The sequence below is a fragment of the Eleginops maclovinus genome, chromosome 20, assembly GCF_036324505.1.
Source record: "Eleginops maclovinus isolate JMC-PN-2008 ecotype Puerto Natales chromosome 20, JC_Emac_rtc_rv5, whole genome shotgun sequence".
In the NCBI taxonomy this organism is placed as follows: Eukaryota; Metazoa; Chordata; class Actinopteri; order Perciformes; family Eleginopidae; genus Eleginops; species Eleginops maclovinus.
Genome location: NC_086368.1, coordinates 10,685,284 through 10,710,685, shown reverse-complemented (window position 1 = coordinate 10,710,685; position 25,402 = coordinate 10,685,284). Strand labels below are relative to the sequence as shown.

The window sequence follows — 25,402 nt, the reverse complement described above, 5'->3', positions numbered from 1 at the left end:
GCTGAGGCTCATTGTAATGTCATTAGTTTTATTAATCACAAGATGGCACTGGATGAAATGGGAAGGGATCACAAAAGGGATTTCAAATCATCCTGAGAGAAACAAGATCATACCAAAGTAGTACCAAATTCTGTTTCAACCATTTGTAGATGTTGAGATATTCCGGCTTGGGGAAAAAAGGTGAAGACTTTGAACAGCGTTTTGCAATCAGGATTAAAAATAGGTCTTTTTATTCCAGTATTGTACAGAAGCAAAACAAGCAAACAAGACAAGTCTCATGCAATTGCCTCTGACATTAGTGCAAAGCAGGAAGTGTCCAGTTCATCAAGATTCATTATTTTGCCAAGAGGTATTCACTGCAGGAAAAAGATTTCTTAACGAAAAACAATAAAAAGCTAAACAAAATACTTCATAGAAAATGTATGAATCTTTTAGATTCAACCATATGTGTAGAAGCTTACAACAAAGGCGCAAATCTTTCTTCACTTATTATTCGCCCACTGTTCATGTTACCACTGGGATTATTGTCTGTTGACTGGCTTCTCTGCGATCCTTGATTTATTTCTCCACAAGAGATATACTGTCTCCAGAGATTTAGGTACCCAGTCTTGATCTTTTGTATTTTGAACGCATACACAACTGGGTTTACAGCCGAGTTAGCATGAGAAAGCACGATGCCAACATAGATATATACAACTGGTACAACATTCTTACTATTGAAGTAAGTAATGCAGTTTATAATGTGGATAGGGAGCCAGGATAAGGCAAACAGAGCCAAGACCAGGGACAGAGATCCTGCCAGCTGTTTCTCTTTCTTCAGGTACTTCTGACACTGATTCTGGGCACTGTGGCCTGGTTTATCTCGAAGGCTTCCTCTGATGGTGCAGAAAATGTAGACGTACAGACCAGTCATCACCAACAGAGGTATCAGGGTGCAGAGAACAAAGTTGAAGTAAACCAGGTAGGACATTGACATGACAGTTGTAAACTTGCAGATAATGGTAGAGTTTAAAGAGGCAGACAGGGTGTGATGGTTGTACCATCCAAGCATGGGAGCAAAACTCAGTGGTATTGCAACAAGCCAACATGCTGCGACCACAAGGCAAGAATATCTCTGCGTTACAGTCCTTTTGTACCTACAGAAAAAAAAGTGTAGTTTTGTTTTTCAAGCCAAAGTCAACTTTATTCAGTTAATGTTCTGGATTTGAGATACAGACAGGGAGATCAAAATGTTGTTTCTCACAGCATTTAGTTGTTGTATAATCAACAAATATTCATGTGTTTTTGTGTCTGACAAATGTGTTTGAGTTGAAAACACTACATAAACCAAAGCTGTTTTGGCATGATACAAATACAAGGCCTTTTTGCCATCTAAAACTCCTCAAAGTACCACATCAGTACAGTATGTTGTTTAAGCATAAAATAATTCTATATCCCTGACCCTGGCAATGCTATTTTTTTTACTTTTCTCTGCACAATAAACAATCCAGAAGAGGTCTTACCAGAGAGGGATAAACACCCGGAGGAAGCGGTCCACAGAAATAGCCATGAGGGACAAAACTGAGACCAGTGTCAACAGGACGACCACACAGCTGATGAAGAGACAGCCATGAAATGAAGTGGGCACTTGTCCGTCCACCACCACAGCCATCGGTATGGCAACGCAGCCAACCAAAAAGTCAGCCACCGCTAGACTGACAATGAGACTGAAGGTGGGCTCTTGGATGCTGTTACTGGTCCACAGCGCCAAAATAACCAACATATTACCAAGACAGCAGCCAACAGCAATGAGCACCTCAAAAAAAGTGTAGATCATTTCCTCCAAATTCATTGTGCTTTCTGTCTGACTAAAGTTGGATAATTGATGGTCTATAGTCTACAAGTGTATGTCTAAGCCAGAATGTGCTGAGCTCTTGCGAAAACTTTAAGGAAGTGCTCAGCCTGTTAGCAGTTCTTATCATAATATTTAAGTTGCATTTTATCTGAAAGTAAGATCCAACCACAAATATGGAGGAGTATATATATGCCTAAAAAAAGCTATCCGGCCAGAACAGAGGAAGCCACAAAACCACATCCTTCATTGAAAAGTGTGTTTTACATCCAAACAGAAACACTGGTGCAGAAAGCATCTTGACAGGTTTAGATGATGTTGTCTTTATGCTGATCAGGTGGTGCATTGCATTCTGGTGAACATTTTAGCAAGAAATTAATTTTCCGCTTAGTCAGGACACTTTGAGTTTCCACTGCAAGTGTGTCAACTGAGGTGCACTTACTGTACATAACTCTCAAAAAAGGCAGATCATAGACTTGGTACTTTTTTCCTTTTTGAACGCTTTAATAGTATATCAATAACATAACTAATAGTTATTGTGCCTGCCCTCAATATGTATGCTGAATATATCTTGGCAGCCAGATAACAACGTTCTTCTCTTCACCAAGACTCTGAAGACAGTTGCCAGTTTGTCCACAGGTTTATTGGATTAAAGGAGGGTGAAACTACAAACAGACAGAAGGCATTATCAGAATAAAGCTTGCTGTAAATGTATTGTAAATACACTGTAAACACACTTTATACCTGAAGTTGTCCCTGGCAACACACCGTTTACTCTTAATCCTAATCTGAAAATGGGTAAAAATATTGCTTTAACAAGACATTTTGAAGGGCTTTAATTTTAAAATCCCATATCAGAATGTCCTGAAATTCTTTGACTGACACTCTGAGGGGGTGTTCTATCAGTCTGATGTGAAATGAGTTCCTGGCAACACACAGTTTCCTTTTAATCCTAATCTGAAAATGAGTAAAAATATTGCTTTAACAATACATTTTGAAGGGCTTTTATTTTGAAATTCCACATCAGAATTTCCTGATATTTGCTGACACTCTGAGGTGGTCTTCTATCACGCTTTTATTTTGAAATTCCACATCAGAATGTCCTGAATGACCAGTGACACTTGGTCTGTCATTTTGATGTCAGATTGGATTTTGACAATGTATTCCTTATTATTAAATTTGACTTATTATACACACAATTAGAATTAAAATGTTCTCTGAAATACTGTTTGCAGGCAGTATCTATTTGCAATGATTTCATTTATTATTTAATATTTATTCATTTAGTTTGATTTATTATTATTATTATTATTATTATTATTATTATTATTATTATTATTATTATTATTATTATTATTATTATTATATTTACATTTTTATTTACATCTACCAGCTTTATTTTGAAATGTGTTCCGCCACGCTCTTACCGTAATGCATAGGATATACGCGCACCGGTGCAATGTGCAAACACTACAACAAATATACAACTGCAGTCGAACATAAGAATATATGGTGACTGTATACCGACGATGCTGCGTATGGCATAAGATGCAGTCTGATGTTAGCTGATAATAACAGACAGTAGGACAACATGAATCCTTATACGTAGATCGCTTGCGTCACTTCCCCCGAGAGAAGGATGTCCCAATAAAAGAAAAAGACAAGACTCCTCCGAATGCGGCCCACTTTTCCCGCATTTGGAGGATACATCTGATGTATCTTTATAATAGGATGCAATGCGCACTGGTGAGGAGTGACGTTTATTCAAATGAAATAGCGGTCAGGTCTCTGCAGCTGAGTGGATTTGAAAGCAGCAGCAAGCAGAGGAATCACTGATGAATGTGAATAAAAATAAACAACTTGATAAACACACTTCTGCTGATATTTGTTTTTGCTGCTGGTGAATGTTAAATGAGATGATGGATTTCCTCTGTGTTAGTGATGAAAGTTCTCATAGAAGACATGAAGCTGCAGAGAGATGATGGATATATTCTTACTTCTACTTTGAGATTAGATGGAAAAAGAAATTGAATAGTAGGCTAATTGTTAAATACATGTGTTTATTTCATTTACTGCATTATTTACAACATGAAGTATAACAGTTGAATAGTAGGATATCTCTAGGTCATTAAACAGTCTTAAATTCTGTTTTAATTATATTATATGGTGCCATAGAATGCATCTATCTGGTATTTTAAATTGTTCTCTGATATCTATAAAGAAGGTACATAACTTTGGTTGATCCAAAAAATGTCCAGATGCAGTTTTACAGGTCCAACAACAAACAAGCTGAGTTGCCTTATTTGGGGCTCATTTAAATAACTACGACGAGCTCTGCTCTGATTGGCTGGTTTACAAGGAGCAATCAGCAGTAAGTGAAGTTCGCGAAACTGTGAGAGATGAACCATGGAGGCTATTGGCACAAATTCGTAAAGCGTGGCCTCGTTTTATTATTATTTTTTCACTCTATGGCCACTCCTGGGCTCCGTATGTTTGACACAATTCTTAATAATTAACCTTGCAGTATTTGCATTCCAGTTTGTTAATAAGTAAACATGAAGGATTGTATGCTTACTCTCTAGGGTTGCATCAGTGCAGTTGACATTGTACCCGCCCACACAGGGGTGGGTGGATGTTGCACAAGAACAAATTGGTCAGTGATATCTTTATAAAATCGAGCTGAGAGAGATGAAGAGGAATCACAGCCATGATGAAGACTCTGTGTGTCGCTGCTGTTGTGCTAAGTCTCTCCTCAGTGTGCCAGCCTGCGCCACTGGCCTGTGAGAAGCTGCTGCAGCCAGTGGACAAGGCTCCAGATGTAAGTGTCTTTTCACATTTATAACTCCCTTTGTGTTTTTCAAACTTTTTTTATATGATAAAACTCAACTTTACCTACTGAATTCTTCTTTTTTTCTTTTCTTCAATCTGTAGGAAAAAAAGTGAATTTATCACTGCCAAAATGTTATATTGAAGAAAAGAAATGGCCAGACTTTTAAACAGTAAAAAAAGAATGAATAATGTTCTTATTAATGTTCTTATTCTTATTCATTATTCATATTTTGTCATTCCAGTTATCTGGGAGGTGGTATGCCATAGCCATATCTTCATCCTGTCTATTACAGTTAGTGGCTAAAGTTATACTGCCAAGTTTTCAAGTGGAAATTACCCCCAAGGAGGCACCAAACGTCTATGAGTACATCCTCAAGATGAAAATGTATACAATCTTTTATCTTGAAATGGTTGTTTATTTGTTTGCATGAATGTTTAAAAGAAGGATCGTAACACACACACAGAGTATTTATTCATCATTAATTATCATGTCCTGTACAAGCTTTTACAATGTTAAATAAAACCTTTGCAGGTATGGACACTGCGTTAATGAAACAGAACGATTTTTCCATGATAACAACAAGATATTTGATGTAGACAGCGAAAGTAAGTTTTTTACATTTTTGATTTACCGCATACACTGCTGTTTATTTGTTTATTTATGTTTTGTCTCTTTTTCTCATTTCTATTTTAAGCTTTTTCACTGCAGAATTTTACAAAATACAAAAAATATAGGAAGAAATCTATTCCTGCCAATGAACAGATTGTTCATTTATGTAAATAATGATATTTGTATATATTTTTTTGTCATTTTGATAAGATGTCTTGTTTGTGTGATTATAATAATAAAGTTTGATTGCATAGCATTTCATTCATAATAAACATTGATTCTCCATCCATTTTTCAACAGACGCTTCATATGGTGTCCCCGATGTGCTCCTGCAGACCGGCTGTCCTGACTGCATCGTTACAAAGGGGGCTGATGTCCTGAACTTACTCACGTTACTTAGTAAAAAATAGAAGAATTATGCTGCAATATTTCAATAACGGGGTTAATAATGATGATATACAGTACAAAATAGCTTAACACGACAGTTGTAGTCAGTGCAGGAAGACGATTTACTCACTTGGTTAGCCTTGCTTCAGATTAATTCATTATTTGTCTATAGAACACTTTAATCTGAAGAAATAACTATGTGATGAAATTAAACAATACTAAATATACAGCCATGCTACTCTTTGAGGTCGTATTTAGCAACAGCAGGGCTTAATGCTTAATGCTTGATGCTAATGCCATCAAGTGAACCACGCTGTTATTAAACAGATACAGTATTATAAGCATAAGGTCAGAGTACACTATCTAGCGATAAACACATAAGCGGAGACCAATTACTGCAGGTATTTGGTCCTAAATTATAGACTTCGACAAATTAAAGGGGGCTTATTTCAAAATTCTTAATAATATTTTGTTTTCTACCTGAACATGTTGACATGCTTTATGCTTAAAAATTTAATATCTAAATGAACCCACATTCTATTTGAGATGCTCTGCTTTATGCATATTTCTATGAACCCCATCCAGCAAGAGCTAAGTATGCTGCAGCTTTCTGATCTGGGCAGCATTAAAAATGAACAAAAGCAATGAAATAGTCCTTTAAAAAAAAATAATATGTCCACTTTAAGGGATTCCCAAGATTATTAAAATGAATCATAAGCTAGATAAATGTCACTCATGTCATGGCATTCCATCTAATAGTTGTTGAGATATTAAAGTCTGTATAAAGTGAACAACCAACACACCAACACTGACATACAGAGTAATACTGAGTCAAAACTGTACTGTGGTTTTATCTACCTACATGTTTTTTTCTGAGATGTTCTGAGAAAGAATATAATCGCACATCTGTGACCTTAAATATGTCCCCTGCTCTTCAGGCAGGAGAAAAAACATCACCGCTGCTGAGCTGAAGGAATTTGAGACACAGGCAGACTGTCTCGGCTGGGCCAAGCCACAGGTTTTGGACTCAGATCATGGTGAGACTTGACATCATATTTGTATTTGTCATTATATGAAAACAAACAGAGTACTGTAGTGATAGCACCGTGATCGTACCATGATAGTGATTATGGCAATGCAAAAAATGTGTCTAATTTACTTTTTAATCACCTTGCACAGATTTGACAAACTGCTTAACAGAGGAAGAGGAAGATGGAGAAAATGATAATAGGTTTTTTGGCATCATTCAACAAAGATTGAAAGACAATTATGACTTGACCTTCAAATGTATAGCTGAGTCTTTTCTGTATTACCCCAAGACTGCTTTCGAGTGGGCTCAGAACACATGGGCCAGTCTTTGGTGAATGAGCATTGGAAATGCTTTAAAAACGACCTACATCCCATCATGTTTTTTCTGAAATGATTCAATCCAATGTGTTAAGTTGTTTACAAGGTAATTATATGGTTTGATTTGTTGTTCTAAAAGTCTAAACTCTCGAATCCAACAGGAACCATTGATTCTTAACTCCAGTTTTGAAGATCAGTGCCTTTTTCATACAAAAACGACAAATGAACTTTTCTTGGAAAAATGATATAATCACTTATAATTAATTAACCAATAAACAAGGTTGATTCAACATTGACTTTCTATTTTATCTTCTTTTTCTTCTTTTCCGTGTTGAACAAATAAGTGACTAGTTCAATATGACAGACTTTTGCAATGCAGAGACAAATGTTTCGAAAGATATTGATTTTAAGGAACAAAGTTTTATGTAGAGCAACACCAAAGCAGTTTTCTAGTTCACAAATGTTAAACATTTTGCCAAGAAGCATTCACATTCTGATATTATTCACATATCACAATGTTTCGATCTAGTAAAAACAACTGTTAAACTACGAAAACAAAGATTTGTAAAGGTAAAAACATGCAGAAGCTAAATAAAATAACTTAAAGGAATGGTATGAATCTTTTAGATTGAACAATAAATAGATAGATATATACTTTATCCAAAGTTGCGGAAATATTTAGTTTTGTTTACATTAGCGGCAAGCATATACAGTATAGTAAGAATGAAATAGTTGTGCAAAAGTGTTGTTGTGATAATTGTTCTGGGTTATGGAACAGGAGACACAAGCTACAGTATTTGGCAATAAGTTCTCTGCCAGCCAGAGGTGAGTTGTTGTACAGAGTTATGGCAGTTGGCAGGAATGTTTTTTGTACCTCACTGTGTTACAGTAGAGCTGGAGCATTCTGTTGGAGAATGAGTTCTGCTGTCTGTCCAGCTGCTGGTGGAGAGGGTGGGTGGGCTTTTCCCAGATGGATAACAGTTTTTGTTTAGTGTCCTCTCCACCACAGATACCAAAGTATGAGGGGCCCCTAGGGACATTATTCAGAAATACCGTTCACACACACATGTGAAACACTCTTACACACACAACTGAAACCAAAAGCTCTCATAAACACATGTGAAATGGTCTCACACACACATGTGAAACACTCTCACATACACAACGGAAACCAAAAGCTCTCATAAACAAATGTGAAATGGTCTCACACACACATGTGAAACACTCTCACACACACATATGAAACACTCTCACACACACATGTGAAACACTCTTACACACACAACTGAAACCAAAAGCTCTCATAAACACATGTGAAATGGTCTCACACAGACATGTGAAATACTCTCACACACACAACTGAAACCAAAAGCTCTCATAAACACATGTGAAATGGTCTCACACACACATGTGAAACATTCTCACACACAACTGAAACCAAAAGCTCTCATAAACACGTGTGAAAATCTCACACACACATGTGAAACACTCTCACACACACATGTGAAACACTCTCACACACACATATGAAACGCTCACACACACATATGAAACGCTCTCACACACACATATGAAACACTCTCACACACACACATATGAAACGCTCACACACACATATGAAACACTCTCACACACCCGTGAAAATATTTTTAAAATGTATATATTAATTTCAGTATGTTGTGTGAGAGGAATTTCACTTGAAACGGAAGGCGTTCCAATTAAACAGGAAACGGTTGAGAACAAACAGCGCATTGCAAAATACAGGCGAAATATTATTCTTTGTGGGTTCGCTACACCGATGTCTTCTCAACAGCCCGCACGTAGCCTAACTGAGGCAGCGGCGTTGCTCAACAATATATTGGCCCCAGCGGAAACCATTAGAACGCTGTCAAGTGCAACCACAATCGTGCAGCAACCGACCGTTCCAACTCCAGGTGAGGACACCGTGGACGGTCACCTAGCATCGCTCTTCCCATCCCGCAGTGGGCAGCGGCCAGCTACAGCTCCTCTTAGGAGAGATTGTGCACCACGTTATCAAGCACAACATTGCTTTGGCACATGGACATCTGGCACGAGGAAAACAAGGTAATTATATATATCTGGAGTTTGAAATTATCTTTATATATAGCATGAACATCGTTTCCACTGCTAACAGGCTGTCATCCAATAGTCCGTTACACTATATTATGTATGTCTTTATAATCCGTTTTCACTTCAAAAACGAAAAAAACAAACCATTTTGAGTGTTTTGTTTTGATGTCATTTTAATGTTTCAACTTTTGCTTGCGTATTGGAGACAAAACTTGACCGAAGTTAATAAAAATGATATGTGAGATAACTTTACTGCCAGGAGAACCAGGCTATTAGCTCCAGAGTAAGCGGAAGTTAGCTAGCTAGTGTGCTAAATAAAGTTATATTATTTTAGTTCAGTGGCATTAATTAATAATGTGGAAACTGTTATTTCCTTCCCAAATGAAGAGCATTGTCGGTTTATCATCATTATTATTAATAATAATAATAACATTAAAATTGTTATAACCTTCACAGTGGGAGATATGGACCTGTGCTGGTGACTCAGATGCACTTAATTTTTGGTTTAATTAAAACAGGGAAAAAAAAACATTTGCTCGTTTTATCGTTTTTAATTAAGGGGAAAACTGATTATACTTTAGTACCCTGACTTACTGTTTTCTCATTATTGTTTTATTATAGCAGTATGACTTCATGTAGTCGAATAGTAGACTTATAATGCATAATACATTCTTATTTCAGAGCTAGTATCACGTCCCTTTCAATAAGGACGTGATACTACTCCCCAATCCATCATTGGATGTAGTGTGCAAACAATGTCCAAAAGTACGGTTACACAAACATGGACATATCCTCAGTGCTTTTGAATTCCAGAAGGCCTGGGACCACCGGACATTGATCGCATCAGACATGGCTTTGGTGAGCATATTCCGGAGGACATCAGGTAAACCCATTTTTTTTCCTTCTTGCGTTATTAATAATACAATAATCTTTATTTAAAGAGCACTTTTAAAACGTATTTTCAAATTGCAATCATGGGTTTTCTTTCTTTCTCTTTCAAAGACTGACTCAGAGGAGGAAAGTGAACATTCTGCCACTGACAGATCAACTGCTAAGGACAGTGACGAGGATTGTTGTGAAATCCTGCAAATCCCTGCAGGCATGAGCAGCCGTGTCACCACCAGGGCAGCCTCAAGAGCAATGAGAAATAATGATCCCTGTACTGGCAATATTGATGGTGAAGGCAATCCTGGCACTGGCACTGGTATTGACGATGATGATTATAATGATGACGCCACCAACCACCCAGCTAACAGTGCTGTTAAAAGGAGTAGATTAGTAGTGGAAGGAGTGGATGGCGGCCCTGGCACAAGCAGTCAAGATGGAGGCTGCCTTCCAAGGAGTGATGGCAACCATGGGACTAGCGGCCATGATGACTAATCATCATATTTAGCACTTGTGTCAACTCTTCCTGACGAATCCTCAGATGACGAGGAATTAAACAAGGCCATTATTGCCAGTATGGAGTGTCCAATGTGAGTAGCCCACACAGACTGCGAGCGTGAGAGATCAGGATAACTAATAAGGATGTCATCTGATAATTGACCTTTAAATTATTGTGACGTACACATTGAGAATTATTTGGATGCTTACAATGACGAAAAAAAGGGTTATTCTAAAATGTGTAACTTTACTGTGTTTTTGATCATTTTTGTCTTTATAGTGCAGAAAAGGTCCCGAGTCAGGAGATACTGCTGGAACTCTCAAGCAAAATTATTACAAAACGACAGTGCAGGTTCAATATAAATCGCTCTGCTGTCTGGGAAGGAGCCATGCGGGGTTTCCAAAGGGTATCCTATGACCCCAACTTGATGATTTCTGTAAAGTTCTCGGATGACATGGGGAGAAATGAGGAAGGGATTGATTTAGGAGGGCCAAGGAGGGAATTCTTGAATTCGGCTGCTGATGGAGACCATCATAGCTGTGGGAAGTAGGGGTGCTGGGGGTAAATTTAAAATTATGTTGTGTAATATGGTTTAATACAGTTTCTTAATTATTACAAAAATAATCTTCAAAACGTTTTCGATAGCGCTGTGCATTCTGGTTATATCAGATGTCATATGAAGTAGCCACGGGATTGTTTAAGCTAAAATGGCAGCCTGAACGTTAAAATGGCACAGAAATGAATTTCAGATTTTTTCAGTGGATTACCAATACCAGTGTCTAAAACCAGTAGGTCTACACCACCAGAGTGTCTCCAGATTGGAGAAACGGAAACAAATCCAGCTAGCAGCAGCAGTTCATCCTCCGTTTCAGAAGATGCAGAGATCACTGACACAAATGATGACGGTAATAACGGCCCTCCAAAGCCCGCCACGTCTCTGCACAATGCTGCTGCCACTGACAGTGGATGTGTACCCACTGAGCCTTTCCAACCGTTGAACTTTAATTTTCCTGGTCGACGTTGTGGGAATGAAACGTACAGTCGTACATTTTCACCATCCTGGTTTAACAGGTGGAAGTGGCTACAATATGTTCCAGAGATAGATCCTGTCTTGTGTTTTGCTTGCCTGAGAGCCAAAGAAAAAAGACTGATCAATGCTGATAGTGTTCGTGCAGACAACCCATTTCTGTCGGGTGGTTTCGGAAACTGGCGTAAGGCTACCTCAAAATTCAACGAACATGAAAAATCTAAACTGCACACAGACTCCATTCAGAGACTTGCTGCACTGGAAGGCACACCGATTAACGCTCTCTTATCTGATGCGGTTTGCAAACAACAGGCGACTGCTCGTCATGTTTTGGAACTACTGTTCAGAAGTATTCGTTTTTTGGGCAGCAAAGGTATTCCGTTTAGGGGAGACACTACACGTGATGGTATACTGTTTGGATACATGCTGGAGCGAACATATGATCTTCCGAAGGAAAGAGAGTGGATTATGAGACGAGACAATTGGATGTCAAACACCATACAGAACGAGATCATTCAACAGTTCGCGCATGCAATTCAGAGGAACATTGTCGCCAATTCTTCCGAATCCATGTTTTATGGACTAGTTGCTGATGGCACTACTGACATTAGCACCACAGAACAGTTCTCATGTTGTTTGCAGTTTGTTGACAGCAGCCTGGAGGCGCATTGCTTGTTTTTGGGTTTTTATAATGCTCCTGACTCTACCGGACAAACTTTATTTTCTTGCATCAAGGATGTGTTTTTGAGACTGAACATTCCGATTGAAAGACTTATTGCTTATTGTTTTGATGGCGCTAGTAATATGTCTGGCTGTTTCTCAGGAGTCCAGGCCCGTCTGAAAGAACTGTGCCCTCTGTCCATGTACGTTCACTGCAACAACCACGCACTTGATTTAGTTCTCCAAGAAGTCGCCTGCGAAGTTGGCCTAGTGGCCGATACATTAAACTTTGTGCGGGGTGTTGCTGGTGTGATACGAGAGTCGTCAAAGCGTAAACAGCTTTATGAATCGCTTTTCAGTAGTTGCGACGAGGTTGCAGTTAACATCCTAGGCCTGTGCCCAACCAGGTGGTGTGTGCGGGCCACAGCCATCAGGCGCATATGTTCATCTTACAACACTCTGCTGGCCACACTAACGTTGTTGAAAGATGACAAAACCACAAGAGGTGACAGCAGAGCAAAGATTGTCGGGCTGTGGAAGCAAGCCCGTAAAGGCAGAACTCTCTTCGGCCTGCTCTGTTGCCAGGCACTGTTTGAACCGTGTGAGGCTGTGGCACGGAAGCTGCAGAGCTCCACAATGAGTGCGCTTGGCATACTTGAGTGCGCAAATGTACTGAAAAACAGCATTGCGGCCCTTCGAGACGACCCAAATGTTGTGCAGATGTTTCAGAAGGTGGAAGAACATTCCTCAAGAATGGATCTCAAAATGCCAGAAACGAGAGAGAGCAGAACCCCGGCACGATTTAGGCAAACTGCAGAGCCAGAAGCATTCACTCGCAGCGCACCAACAGCCTCTTGGAAACGGGAATTCTATGAGGCTGTCGATCTAGTTTCAGGGGAGCTTCAAAGAAGGTTCGACCAAGAGACTTTGACGCTAGCGGGGAAAAGAGAGAGGGCAGTTATAGCAGCAGCACAGGGAGAAGCAGTGGACTTGGACAGCCTTCAGCTTCCTATGGAGCTGGACAACTGCCGCCTTGATCTCCAGCTTAAAATGCTGAACACTGTCACCAAGGAGTCTCGGATGTGGACATGAATGCGCTCATGAGAGATTTTATTTCCATGACGCCTGAGCGTCAGTCCGTGTTTGGAGTAGTACTGTGAAAGGCCCAACGGTAAGCGCTTGATTTGATCAGCTCAGCTGCCGCCGAGCAGTGTACTGTAAATAGTTCGACGCTGACTTTTTTGTTTTTCATGTCAGTTGAGATTGTTGAGATATAATAACTGTTCTCAGTTGTGTGCGATTCTAAGGTACAGCCTATAAAAGGTTGAACTAAATGCTTGTTCAGTAGTAGTTGATGCCGTAGTAGCTCTGACCGTGAGACTGATGTGTCAGAGCACACCGAATAAATACGCCAAGTACGGCTAAAGATAATTCACTCTCCGTGTATGCTTTTCCTCCGAATGCAACATTATCTGTGCAACAGTAGTGCACCACAGCTCAACAGATACTAATAGACATATTGTGCATTCTTCCCTGCCCCTGAGAACACTGCAGGTTTCTGTTGATGCTTGTTTGGTTTAATGTTTTTTCGGAAGTCGCTCATTTACAATACCGTCTTTAAAGCTGTAAACATTTTTTTATTGAAATAAGTAGCCTTTTGTTTTAGTGTTCACATCACAGTAGCCTATCTGGTTTACAATGAAATACATCGTGTGGTGTTTAAATATTGCGCACACGTATGCCTGTCTTTTATTTAGCCTATCGGAACACCTCTCAGTCTTCAGCACCCCCAACCCAAATCATCTTCCCACGGCTATGGAGACCATTGCCAGATCCGCCATGTTTGAGGGAAAAGAAAACAGCAAGAACTTCGCTCTTGACAGTACTGGTAATGTCTTGTTGTTTTTTTATTAATAATGTGAGCTATTTTAGTGTATGGTGATTTTTACATGCAAACTGATTTACAATGTATTTAATAACACATCAAATCCATGATTTTATGTAGCAATGAGTCTTTACTCATTTTTCAATACTACATTTCCTTTTATATGATTGTTTTGCAGCTCTAAGAGAGGACCGGTACTACAACGCTGGCAGAGCCATTGCAGTGAGTTTGGTGCATGGTGGTCCACCACCAAACTTCCTGTCACCAACAGTGTTTTCGCTTCTTGTTGATGGTTCAGCAAATCCAGCTGTAGGAGACATAGCAGACCCAGAACTCCTTGAGAAAGTCAAAAAGGTCAGTTGGTAGTGAGTTTACATGTTATATTCCATTAGAATTAGGTAATATTACAATGTTATCTTGCTGTTTTACATTTTGAGAGGCAGTATCGGTCCTGCCCAGTACATTGCTGAATGCCCACTTTCCATGTGTTGTAGTTTGAATTCCACCACAATCCAACAGACAAGCCAATTATAATTTCTATGTTTTCTGTCACATTGAAGCTATGTGGGAAAAAAAACCCTGAACCTCAATCAACTGTTAAGGGACCATTTGTTATCATGTAATTATGCAGTCCTCTAGTGTCTGGTTTTTTTTACTAATAAGTTATAAGCATAACAAGTAGCCTCCATAACAAGCCAACCTGCTGCTCCTTGTGATGCTAGGTATCTGAAAGTACCACGGTTGAGGAGCTTGAGGAGTCAAAGGCACCTCTACTTGAGTACCTGGCTAATGCAGGATGTCTAAGGCCTGTGCAGTCAATCAGGGACAGGGAGCTGCTGGTACAGGACATAGTGACGTTTCAGGTGGTCCACAGGGTCCAAGGTCCATTTCAAAGGTATTCAGTGTTGGTTATTTCGTCAGGTTAATCAGAATAGGAATCAGAATTTGAATTATTGACATGTTGTAGGATTAACTTCACTCAAACTAAAAACTATTATTTGTATATACAAGTAAGTCACAAACTGACAATTCATAAGTGAATTAAGAACCCTATTTAAATTATGCAAAATTAGTAAAATGTTTCCATGTACTTTGTACAGATTCTGTGAAGGTCTGAAGACTCTTGGGGTTCTTGAAAAAATCAGGAGACATCCTGACAGCTTTAAGCCCCTGTTTTGCTATGAGGCAAGTCTTCTCACTGCTGACCAGATGGACAATCTCTTCAGCATTCGACTCTCTCCAGAAGGGAGCAACAAGAGAACTGCAGAAGAGATGGTTGTAATCTTCTGGAGAGACTATCTCCAGGATGCAGAAGGCAATTGATATTTTTACTTTAAAAATAGTTTTTCCTACAAAGAATACATGCCATCATCAGCTAATGATAATAACTCAAGAGATGTTCAATAAACATGTTAATTAGACCAACTACCACTTCAATTGTTTTTCTGTTTTTTTGTATAGAAGAAGAAGGGCCATCCAAACTACACAAAATATTGGCCTTTGCAACAGGAGCATCTGTGGTGCCACCCATCGGCTTTTCCCCAACACCTTCTGTGGAGTTCATTCACAAGGGAGAGGACGACTATGCCTCTACACCATTGTTCCCTATGGCCAACACATGTGTCAACTGCATCAGGTTGCCGCTACATGTGTCATACGAAGTCTTTAAAGACAAGTTTGACTTTGCTTTAGGGAACACTCATGGGTTTGGCAGGTCATGAATATACAATGGTGGAAATAAGTTTTCAACGTGTCAACATTTCTTTCATTAAATATTTTAATATTTTTTCAAATTTCAAAGGAATAGCTACATCGGAAATATGTTTAATGAAAAATATGTTGATGAGTTGAATACTTATTTCCCCCACTGCATCATACTCTGTATGCAATCTCTGTCAGTGTCTCACTTGCTCTGTAGTCTATAGTATTTTAGATTAGAATAAAAAATAGTTTTTTCAGTGCAGAGACATAACAGGTGAGGCAGGACAAGACATAAAACAGAACTTAGTACATTAGGGGACATGACAGATAACAGCAACAGCAGAAAAGTATTAATCAGAGGTTGGGGATTTTGATTTGGGGTGTTTGGGGAAACTGTAGGTGTGTTTGTTGTGCAATTGGAGTAGTGGTGTGAAGGGGAAAAAGGAGATTAAAAATTGATGGATAAATAGATAAAAGGAAGAGAAAAAAGGGCAAGGGTCAAAGAGAGGAAAGAAGATAAATGTTCTCATTAATAAAAGTAGTTTGGTATTGTCCAATGTATTAACGTATTCTTAGCAAGTTTGCTATTCTGAGTTTGTTTCTTTAATTCACTTTTTCCCCCCTTTACTGTGTAGGGCTTGGGGATACCTTCCTTCCCCTTCTCCGACATTGTCCCTATGTTTAAGAAAGCATCGTAGAAATAATAGATTAGAGAGAGGGAGGAAATAAGTAGATAAATAATTAAGAAAGAAAATTAACTATTATTCGAAATTAATTAGAATTTTGTTTTTTAAAAGCAGAGAAAAAATGAATCGTGATTACACATGTTGAAGTACACAATGGAGTACACAGTGAAGTGGACAATTGTCGGATTAATGGTAAGTGGGTGAGTATGAAAGTAATATTAAATATAATTTAACTGATTTGCCTGCTGTAAAAAGAAACCCACAATAGAAAGTTGGCATATAAATAAAACAGCAAAAAAAATGACCAACTCATAACCAAAGGAAATAAATACAGGAAGAAAATAAGTGAGAACAATAGAGAAATAAATGCATAGATACATATTTTGATGACATTTGTTAGTTGATTTTTTCCATGTGTTCTATAAAGAGGTCTATTAGTTGCATTTCTGACTGCACATTTTTCTTAGAATATAATATTGCTGTTTCAATCAAGTTTGCAATCTTTAAAGTCTCAGTCTCTGCTTGTCTCGCAGTATGTCTTTTTGAAAAAAACACTTTGAACAAATGCTTCTTATAGTTTTCAAAACATGTTTATTAGGTTCATTTATTGTTGGGAAACAGCTTATTTACAAAGTAACTCCTATGTGGACTGAATATACTGCAAGAGTGAAGAAAATAAATGTATTCCATGGTTTCCATCATTTTCAAGTGGATTCACTTGTTGAATATTGTTCATTGTGGTCTCATTAATGGCAAAATCAATGTCTGGAATGATACATTATTATTGGTTTGAAGTTCAGGTAATGGCCCTTCTTCATCAATACCATAATGGGTGTCAACATCAATAATGTCATTTATAACCGGATGGATTCCTACGCTGTTTATGACACCTGTATGCCACAGCTGTAGTGGTGTCTGCCCCCCTTGTGTGGAGAGGCCATGGTTGTTCCACTGGTTGATGAATTCTGTTACTGCCCTTTCAATTCTTGGTAAATAGACATAATGCAGACAAAAAAGATGAAGTTCATTCAATGAAGTATACCCTGTTCCACCATAAAGTTAAAAATGTTTGCAAAGTGTCTTGATACAACTCTATTGAGTTCTGCCCATAGTCTCTCAATCCTTTGGTTGTGTACTGAAACACCTGTAATAACGCTACGACTGTTCAACCCCATTCTTTCCAACATAAAACGGGCAACATGTATATTTTCCATCCCGTCATCACATCTGACCCTTAAAGGCAAACCAAAGTTTTCTACAGCTTCTATAAATAATGACAAGACACTTGTGTAACATGTTCTGTACATGTCGATATAGTTCCAGACAGGAGCCAACTAGTAGTCCAGTTCACTTTATTAACTGTATTACAACTTAACCTGCCTACTTCCTGTATGTCCGTCTCCTAATATGTTCCCTATACAACAGGTACACATCTGCTCTCGCTACATCTCCCCCCTTTAGTTACTTGTCAGATTCTTAAAAGAACTTCTTTTGTTTTTACTGTACCTGTAGATAAACTTGACCAGTATAACATATTGACATATTAAACCATTAAACATTCAAGTCCCCAGCATTACTTTTCCTTTCCTGTTTTTTTTTTCTTCTTTTCAGTAGTGCATAACATCTCCTGTTAACATTAAACATACAGTAGAACACATAATAATTTTCCATTAAGAAATTCTTTCTTCTTTTTTTTTTTTTCAAAACTCTTTCTTCTCTAGGGGTCGGCGTGGACTACCCGGGTCCCCAAGCTATGCAGGGTTTATTCTGCCCTGTGAACCAAACCACAGCTTTCTAGCTAGTCTACAAATTCAGCCTGTTTGGTGGTCTTATGGTCCGGCCCAATCTAGTCTCTCTGGTAGTCTCTGGAATGACCCGGATGTGAGATCTGTTCCGCCTGAGAGTTCCTGAGGGCAGGTCTATGTTGTAAGACCTAGGTGTCTGAGCTGAACCACTGACAGTCCCTGTTTCTTTTGTGTTCTTCACCCAGACCTTTTGTCCTGGTCTGAGCTCTTGTCTTGTCTTTGTGTTGTGTCGTTTGTTGAACCAGGAGGCCTGTTGTTCTTTTAAGTCCTGGTCCTTCTTTCTGAAATCCTGGAGGTCAGGCCATCCAGGTTGTAGTTTCTCTTGACTGACCAGCAGGGGTGTCCTGATGTTGCGGCCCATTAGCAGCTGTGCAGGGGATGAGCCGTGTGTCAAAGGAGTGGCCCTGTAGGCCATGAGAGCCTTGTGTGGATCTTCCCCCTTTTTCAGGAGAGATTTCACCGTCCTCACTGCCCTCTCAGCCTCTCCGTTACTTTGAGGGTAGCGGGGGCTGCTGGTTGTGTGCGTGAAGTCATAGTCCCTGGCGAAGGCTGCAAACTCCGCTGCAGAGAACTGGGGGCCATTGTCCGAGATGACAGTCTCCGGGACTCCATGACGGGCAAAGATAGACTTCAGCTTTCCTGTCACGTGGGCTGTGGTGGTGGAGGTAAGGTTAGCCACTTCTATGTAGCGCGAATAGTAGTCAATAACCACAAGGTACATGGCATTGTCCCACTGGAAAAGATCCACTGCCACACGCTGCCATGGCCTCTCCGGCAACGTAGTGGTCAGCAGTGGCTCTGGCGCGTTGTGAGCCTCTCGTGCACAGGTTGCACAGTTTTCCACTCTCTGTTTGATCTGTTTGGTCAGACCTGGCCACCACATTGACTGCTGCGCTCTGGCAACACACTTTGTCATGCCTTGGTGACCTTCATGTATTTTGTTAATCATGTCCTCTTGCATTGTGACTGGGATGACGAGTCTTTCGCCTTTCATCAGTAGTCCGTCTACAACGAGCAGGTCCTGTTGATACTGCCAGTACAGCTGCAGTTGTGGTGGAAGAGCTTTTCTGTTCTGAGGCCAACCTGTTTGCACCATGCCTTTCAGCCTTTTGCAGACATCATCTGAATCTTGTGCTGTCTTGATCTGCACCAACCTCTGCTCTGACGCTGGGAAGTGCTCCATTATTAGGTTGATGGAGACACACACATCCTCTTCCAGCTGCTCGTCCTCTGGTGTAGGCGGGGCATGAATCGGTGCCCTGGACAGTGCATCCGCTGTGATCAATTTCTTCCCCGGCACATGTTCAATTTTGTACGTGAAGCGAAGCAGCCGCAGCCTGAACCTCAGAATGCGAGGTGGCAAGTCATCTAGTGCTCTACTGCCTAGCAGTGAAATGAGAGGTTTGTGGTCAGTTTGTATCAAAAAGTCCATCCCTATCAGGTAAGACTGAAACCGTTCACACGCCCAGGTCAGTGCAAGCGCTTCCTTCTCTATCTGGGCGTATCTACGCTCTGTGATTGTCATGCTGCGTGATATGAAGGCAACTGGCCTCCATTCTCCAGACAGCTGCTTCTGAGACAATACTCCACCCCAGCCCAAAGGACGAAGCGTCTGCTGCAACTATTGTCTCTCTGTGTAGGCAGTACTGTGCCAGTACTGTTGGTGAGCTCAGTTCCTTACGCAGCTCGTCAAACGCTCTCTGCTGTGCACTCCCCCACACCCAGTCTGTGTCTGTTTTGAGCAGTTCTCTTAGCAGTTGTGTGAGCTCTGATATCCGTGGAGAGAATTTCCCCACGTAGTTGACCATGCCAACAAACCTTTTCACGTCTGCAGCGTCTTTTGGCGTGGGCATCTCTGTGATTGCCTTAATTTTTCCTGGATCTGCTTCAATGCCTCCTGCACTGACGATGTGGCCCAGGAACATGACCTTGTTGACCGCAAACTGACACTTGTCGTTATTGAGAGTCAGGCCCTCTTCCTGGAGCCGCCCTAACACTCTGTGCAGCCTGTGGTCATGTTGTTCACGTGTTGTTCCAAACACGAGAATGTCATCAGCATGGCATACAGTCCCCTCTAACCCTGTCAGCATCTGTGTGAGCCTCTTTTGAAAATGCTCAGGTGCGGATGAAATCCCGAATGGGAGTCTCTTGTAGCAGTATCGCCCGAACGGGGTGATAAATGTGGTCAGCGGGACTGATTTTTGATGTAGGGGTACCTGCCAGAATCCGGCTGTAGCATCTAGCTTAGTAAAGACCGTTGCACCTGCAAGCTTGGCCAGGGTTTCGTCAACGGCCGGCAAGATGAGTCTTTCTCTGCAAACATACTCATTCAGATGGGTCATATCAGAGCAGATTCTGATTTTTCCCTTGGGCTTTGGTGCCACCACCATGCCTGCACACCAGTCTGTAGGCTCTTCAATGGGCACAATCACACCCATTTTTTCCATTCTTTGGAGCTCCTTTTTGACTTTGTCATGCAGCGGTAGAGGTACACGTTGTGGCAGTGATAATGCGAAGGGCTTGACGTCTTGCTTCAACTTGATTCTGTACTCCCCTGTAAGGCAGCCCAGTCCTGTGAAGACTTTGGGGTATTGTTTCTTCATGTCAGCCTCTAGCTCTATTACACTGTCGACTAAATGCAGTAGTTTTAGATCTGAGATTGCTGGCAGACCCAGTAGAGGAGTAGCTAGCTTTTGTACTACATACACTGGTTGTGTTGTTGTTCTCTCTTTATATTTCATGACACCATGAAACTGACCTCTCACCTTTAGAGGTTCATTGCTGGGTCCACACAATGGTATGGATGCTTTGGTGTGGGCCGTGCCATTTTTCTGAGTAGGCATTACCTGGGATGACTGTTGCGTCCGCCCCTGTATCCAGCTTGAAGGTAATGTCTTGACCATTCACTCTTAGTGTTTTTTTCCATGTTTCAGATTTCTTTCCTGTGGACACTGCTCCCAGGAAAAGAGTATCCTCTTCTTCTGCCTCGAAAACTGCCCCTACTCTCCCTGATTTACAAACAGCTGCAAAATGTCCTCTCTTCTGACACTTTCGGCATTCAGCATCCCTTGCAGCACAGTTATTTAGAGAGTGTGGTGGTCCTTTTCCACATCGTCCACAGTTTTTCTGTCCTTTCTGGAAATCCTTTTGTCCCTTTCCGTAGGACGTCTTCCCTGTCTGGTACTCTCTGTTTGACTTTTTCTTGAATTTCAGAAAGTCCACATTGGCCTCTCTTTGTTCTGTAGGTTTTGTTTCTCTCACTGTTGGTTGCTGTTTTTTTATTTCTTCATGTTGCCTAATTTTAGTAACAGCCTTTTCCAGTGTTAATTCACTGTCCATTTGCAGCTTTTCAGACAGGGTGTGATGCCTTATTCCTACCACTAGTCTGTCTCTGATCATTTCATCTTGCAGCGGGCCATATTGACAGTGCTCAGATAACTTATAAACTGCAGAGATGAAGGCTTCAGCAGATTCCCCTGGCTCTTGGCTTCTCTTATTGAAACGAGCCCTCTCATATATTACATTGTATTTGCTTATGAAGTATTTATTAAAGGCTTCTTTAACCTCTTTGTATTTCTTTGCATCTTCAGCACTTAAGCCTAGCGTGGACAGAACATCATCTGCTTTATCGCCCATTGCATATACTAATGAATTCACCTGATAATCTTCATCTTTCTTGTCCAGTCCAGCTGCAACTCGGAACCTTTCAAACCGACGAATCCAATTGGGCCAGTTAGCAAAGTCCGAAAAGTCAAAGTTTTCTGGTGGGCTTATGGAGAAAAGGGAATCCATTGTTTCTTTCCTTGTATCGTTGTCTGGCTTCTCTGCGTTGTCTCTTAACGTCCCGTGCCGACAGGCTCCCTCGTTGTCTGTCTAACTAGCTTGCTGCACAGTTTCTAACTGCTGGCTAGCGTTAGCCTAGTTTTTGAACCTACCGCGATTTACGCGCTAATTAATTATTTACCGCAACTTGACGGGCAATTTCTTCCAAGCGACCGTCTGAGGCGGGATTCAGCACGCTTCTGACACCATGTAACATGTTCTGTACATGTCGAATATATATAGTTCCAGACAGGAGCCAACTAGTAGTCCAGTTCACTTTATTAACTGTATTACAACTTAACCTGCCTACTTCCTGTATGTCCGTCTCCTAATATGTTCCCTATACAACAGGTACACATCTGCTCTCGCTACAACTTGAAGCTCTGTTGTTAGATAAGCACCGTAAGTATATAATAGTCCGGCTAAAGCCATCGACACAGCCATGAAAGACCATCCGCCACCTAACCAGCTTGTGGTTGCCGTCAAAATGCCTGTTGGGAGATATACACTACATAAAGAAAGTATGTACTTAAAATGTGCACATCTGAACAGTTTACAAGTCAACTTACCATAATTGGTTGGGGACCTGAACACTGTAGACCAGGGGTGCCCAAATACTTCCCGATGGAGGGCCAAAATTGAACGTGAGGGGAGGGCCGAGGGCCAAAATGATCATTTTGCAGTACATTAAGTGTACGGTAAATATATGAGTGCAGTACATTACGTGTGTAAGTTAAGCATACGTGTGCAAAATAAACACTATATCACAAAGTCATTTTGAAAAATGAATTGCACTGTTTATTGTGCTTCACATTTAGGTCAATAACATTTCATAACATCGATCTGGCTTCTTTAAATTAAAAAAATAACTGAAGCACTATGAAATATTTGTGGACAGGTGTGGAACATTACCAGTCCTTGGGCCTACCATACTCCCAGGTGACACAATGGGGGCCTAGGGCAGGCCTACATATTCTGCCTGTAGTAGTCCAATCAGTGGGAAACATGAAGCCTGTTCTTGGTTTTTAAAAGCCTCTCAATATCAGGTTCAAGCTGACTAACTGACAAAGTGAGAATGTCATGTAGGTGAGAGTCAGATAAAGCATTCCCCAGTTTGGACTTGTTAAGATTCATAAGGCTGAAAGCCTGCTCACAGACATAAGTACTTCCAAAGAGGGATAACATAACCTGGGCATGTTTGCGTATCTTGCCATATCTGTGTGCGGGAATAGACCTGTAAAAATCTTGTAAGGAAAGCTCTCTGAACCTGCTATGGAGGTCTGAATCAGACTGAAGTTCCAAAAGTTCCATTTGAAGCTCCTCACTGACTGCATCCACATTCACAGAAAAAGGTTGAGCAAACAGCTCAAATGCTGTTGTATTTCCACGAAAATCTTCAAAGCGATGGTCGAACTCCACCTCAAGATTGTTGAGAATGTTGAGGTATTTTGGTGTGTCTTCCTCCATCAACCCAACTTCTCTGAGGCTGGGGAAATGTGCCAAATTTCCTGAAAATACAGACACAAAGACAAAAGCAGCAATGTAAGATGCAAGGTTGTTCATGAAATGAAATGAAATACCAATCATCAATCAAATGGTGGGCAGGGGATATATTTTGTTTTGTTTATGGCTGCAGTAGACTATGAAAAGCAATACAACTACTGTTTTGGATTTAATGCCTGGTTTAGTGGTTTTAAAAAGAACATCTATTTTCCACCAACACAAAGTATACATGCATCACAAACAATATATCTATGATAGCATGGTTGTGACAACAAGCGTAATACATTGTTTTATGTTCAATAAAATATTAAAGTTAGATCTCACCTTTTGAGAGATGTCTGCTAAGCAGCTGGAGCTTTTGCTTGAAGGCTTTGACATGGTCATACATCTGCGTGATCATCTGGTCTCTCCCTTGGAGCTGAAGATTGAGGATATTCAGCAGCTCTGTGATGTCCACAAGAAAAGCCAGGTCTGCAAGCCAGTGACTGTCCGTGGGCACTTGGATGTTGTTCGTCTTCATGGCTTGAAACTCTCTTATTTCCTCGCGCAGATCAAAGAAACCCCGCAAAACTTTCCCACGGCTCAACCACCGCACCTCCTGATGGTACAATACATCACCATACTGGGCATCCATCTCATCAAGCAGAGCTTTGAATTGACGGTGTGAGAGGGCCTTTGAGCGAATATTGTTGACAATGGCGACGACATCCTGCATGACGTTTTTCAAGCCCATGTTTTTAGCGCACAGTTGCTCCTGATGCAAAATACAATGGTACTTTAAAATCGAGCCACCAAACTCGGAGACCTTGTCCGACACAAGTGCAGTTAGCCCTGCTCGCTTACCGACCATGGCGGGGGCTCCATCAGTCATGATGCCAGATAGGGTTTCCCAGTTCAAACCGTTCTTGTCCAGAACTCGCTCCACTGCCATAAAAATATCCACACCTTTTGTTGTCCCTTTCAATGTTTCAAGGCCCGCTAGTTCTTGACACACTTCAAAGTCCTCATTGACGCCTCGCAAAAACACCAGCAACTGTGCTGAGTCGGACATGTCGGTGCTTTCATCGCACGCAATGGAGAAGGCAGAAAAGTGACTTGCTCTTTGGGCTATCTGACCTCGAACGTCTTCGGCCATGTCCTCAACGCGGCGGGTGACAGTGTTCCGTGACAGGCTAATTTGAGAAAACACACGCATCTGATTTGGACACACATCTTGGGCAGCAATTGTCAAACACTCCTTGACGAAATCACCCGCTGCAAAAGCTCTCCCACTTCTCACGATTGCATTGCTAATGCGATAACTAGCCCGAGTGGCATTTTCTTGTGCAGTCGACGGCTGAAGTAGAGTTCGCTGCTGGGTGGTTAGCTTTGTTAGCAAGTCTGCTAACTTGACCTTGCAATGTTCTCCAGTGTACTTTGCGAACTCAGCCGCATGCTTAGTTAGATAGTGACGGCGAATGTTGTATTCCTTTGAAACAGCGACCCTCTGCTTACATACCAGACACACTGCATTGGAATCTACCTCGGTAAAAAAATAGTCCTGTTCCCAAGTTTTTTAAAATTTTCGTTTGTCTGTGTGCCACAGCCTACTACGCTCCATCCTTGAATCCTCTCACTCACTGGTCTTGGGCGTTATCGGGTAGCTAGGAGCTGACTGGAGCTCAACAGCGCCATCCTATGGCATTATTTGGTAGTGCGCCAATAAATAATTTTCAACGAGAACTTCCGATCGTTTATGGTGGGACAGTGCGGGAAGGCACGGGCCAAATTTAATCGGTCGCGGGCCAAGTTTGGCCCGCGGGCCCCAATTTGGGCAGCCATGCTGTAGACCCTT

General features: G+C 40.9%; 3 protein-coding genes across 5 annotated transcripts; 2 read left to right on the top strand and 1 right to left on the bottom strand.

Moving 5' to 3' along the window:
• Positions 1-4,480: 4,480 nt before the first annotated feature.
• LOC134882252 (uncharacterized) lies at positions 4,481-7,294 on the top strand. 3 transcript variants are annotated; one of them, XM_063909861.1, is made up of 6 exons: positions 4,481-4,649; positions 4,903-5,045; positions 5,193-5,266; positions 5,571-5,669; positions 6,596-6,694; positions 7,166-7,294. In XM_063909861.1, exons 1-6 carry the CDS (start codon positions 4,539-4,541, stop codon positions 7,180-7,182), a joined length of 543 nt encoding a protein of 180 aa, XP_063765931.1. In that variant the 5' UTR covers positions 4,481-4,538; the 3' UTR covers positions 7,183-7,294. The 3 variants fall into 3 exon arrangements, 2 of the variants coding, with proteins under 2 accessions (XP_063765931.1, XP_063765930.1); XM_063909860.1 differs by having other exon boundaries at positions 6,837-7,294; XR_010168134.1 differs by lacking the exon at positions 4,903-5,045 and having other exon boundaries at positions 4,512-4,649; positions 6,837-7,294.
• Positions 7,295-10,484: 3,190 nt separating this feature from the next.
• LOC134883443 (G2/M phase-specific E3 ubiquitin-protein ligase-like) lies at positions 10,485-15,772 on the top strand (the record flags this gene model as incomplete). The annotated part of the gene is made up of 7 exons (XM_063911806.1): positions 10,485-10,561; positions 10,759-10,988; positions 13,974-14,054; positions 14,230-14,405; positions 14,774-14,946; positions 15,152-15,366; positions 15,513-15,772. Coding segments are annotated over 7 exons (1,212 nt in total), but the record flags the coding sequence as incomplete, so codon positions are not given.
• Positions 15,773-22,840: 7,068 nt separating this feature from the next.
• On the bottom strand, positions 22,841-25,374 carry LOC134882413 (general transcription factor II-I repeat domain-containing protein 2B-like). Its single transcript, XM_063910075.1, has 2 exons — positions 23,893-25,374; positions 22,841-23,573 (listed from the first exon to the last, which is right to left on the bottom strand). Exons 1-2 carry the CDS (start codon positions 24,761-24,763, stop codon positions 23,059-23,061), a joined length of 1,386 nt encoding a protein of 461 aa, XP_063766145.1. The 5' UTR covers positions 24,764-25,374; the 3' UTR covers positions 22,841-23,058.
• Between the last annotated feature and the right edge of the window lie 28 nt (positions 25,375-25,402).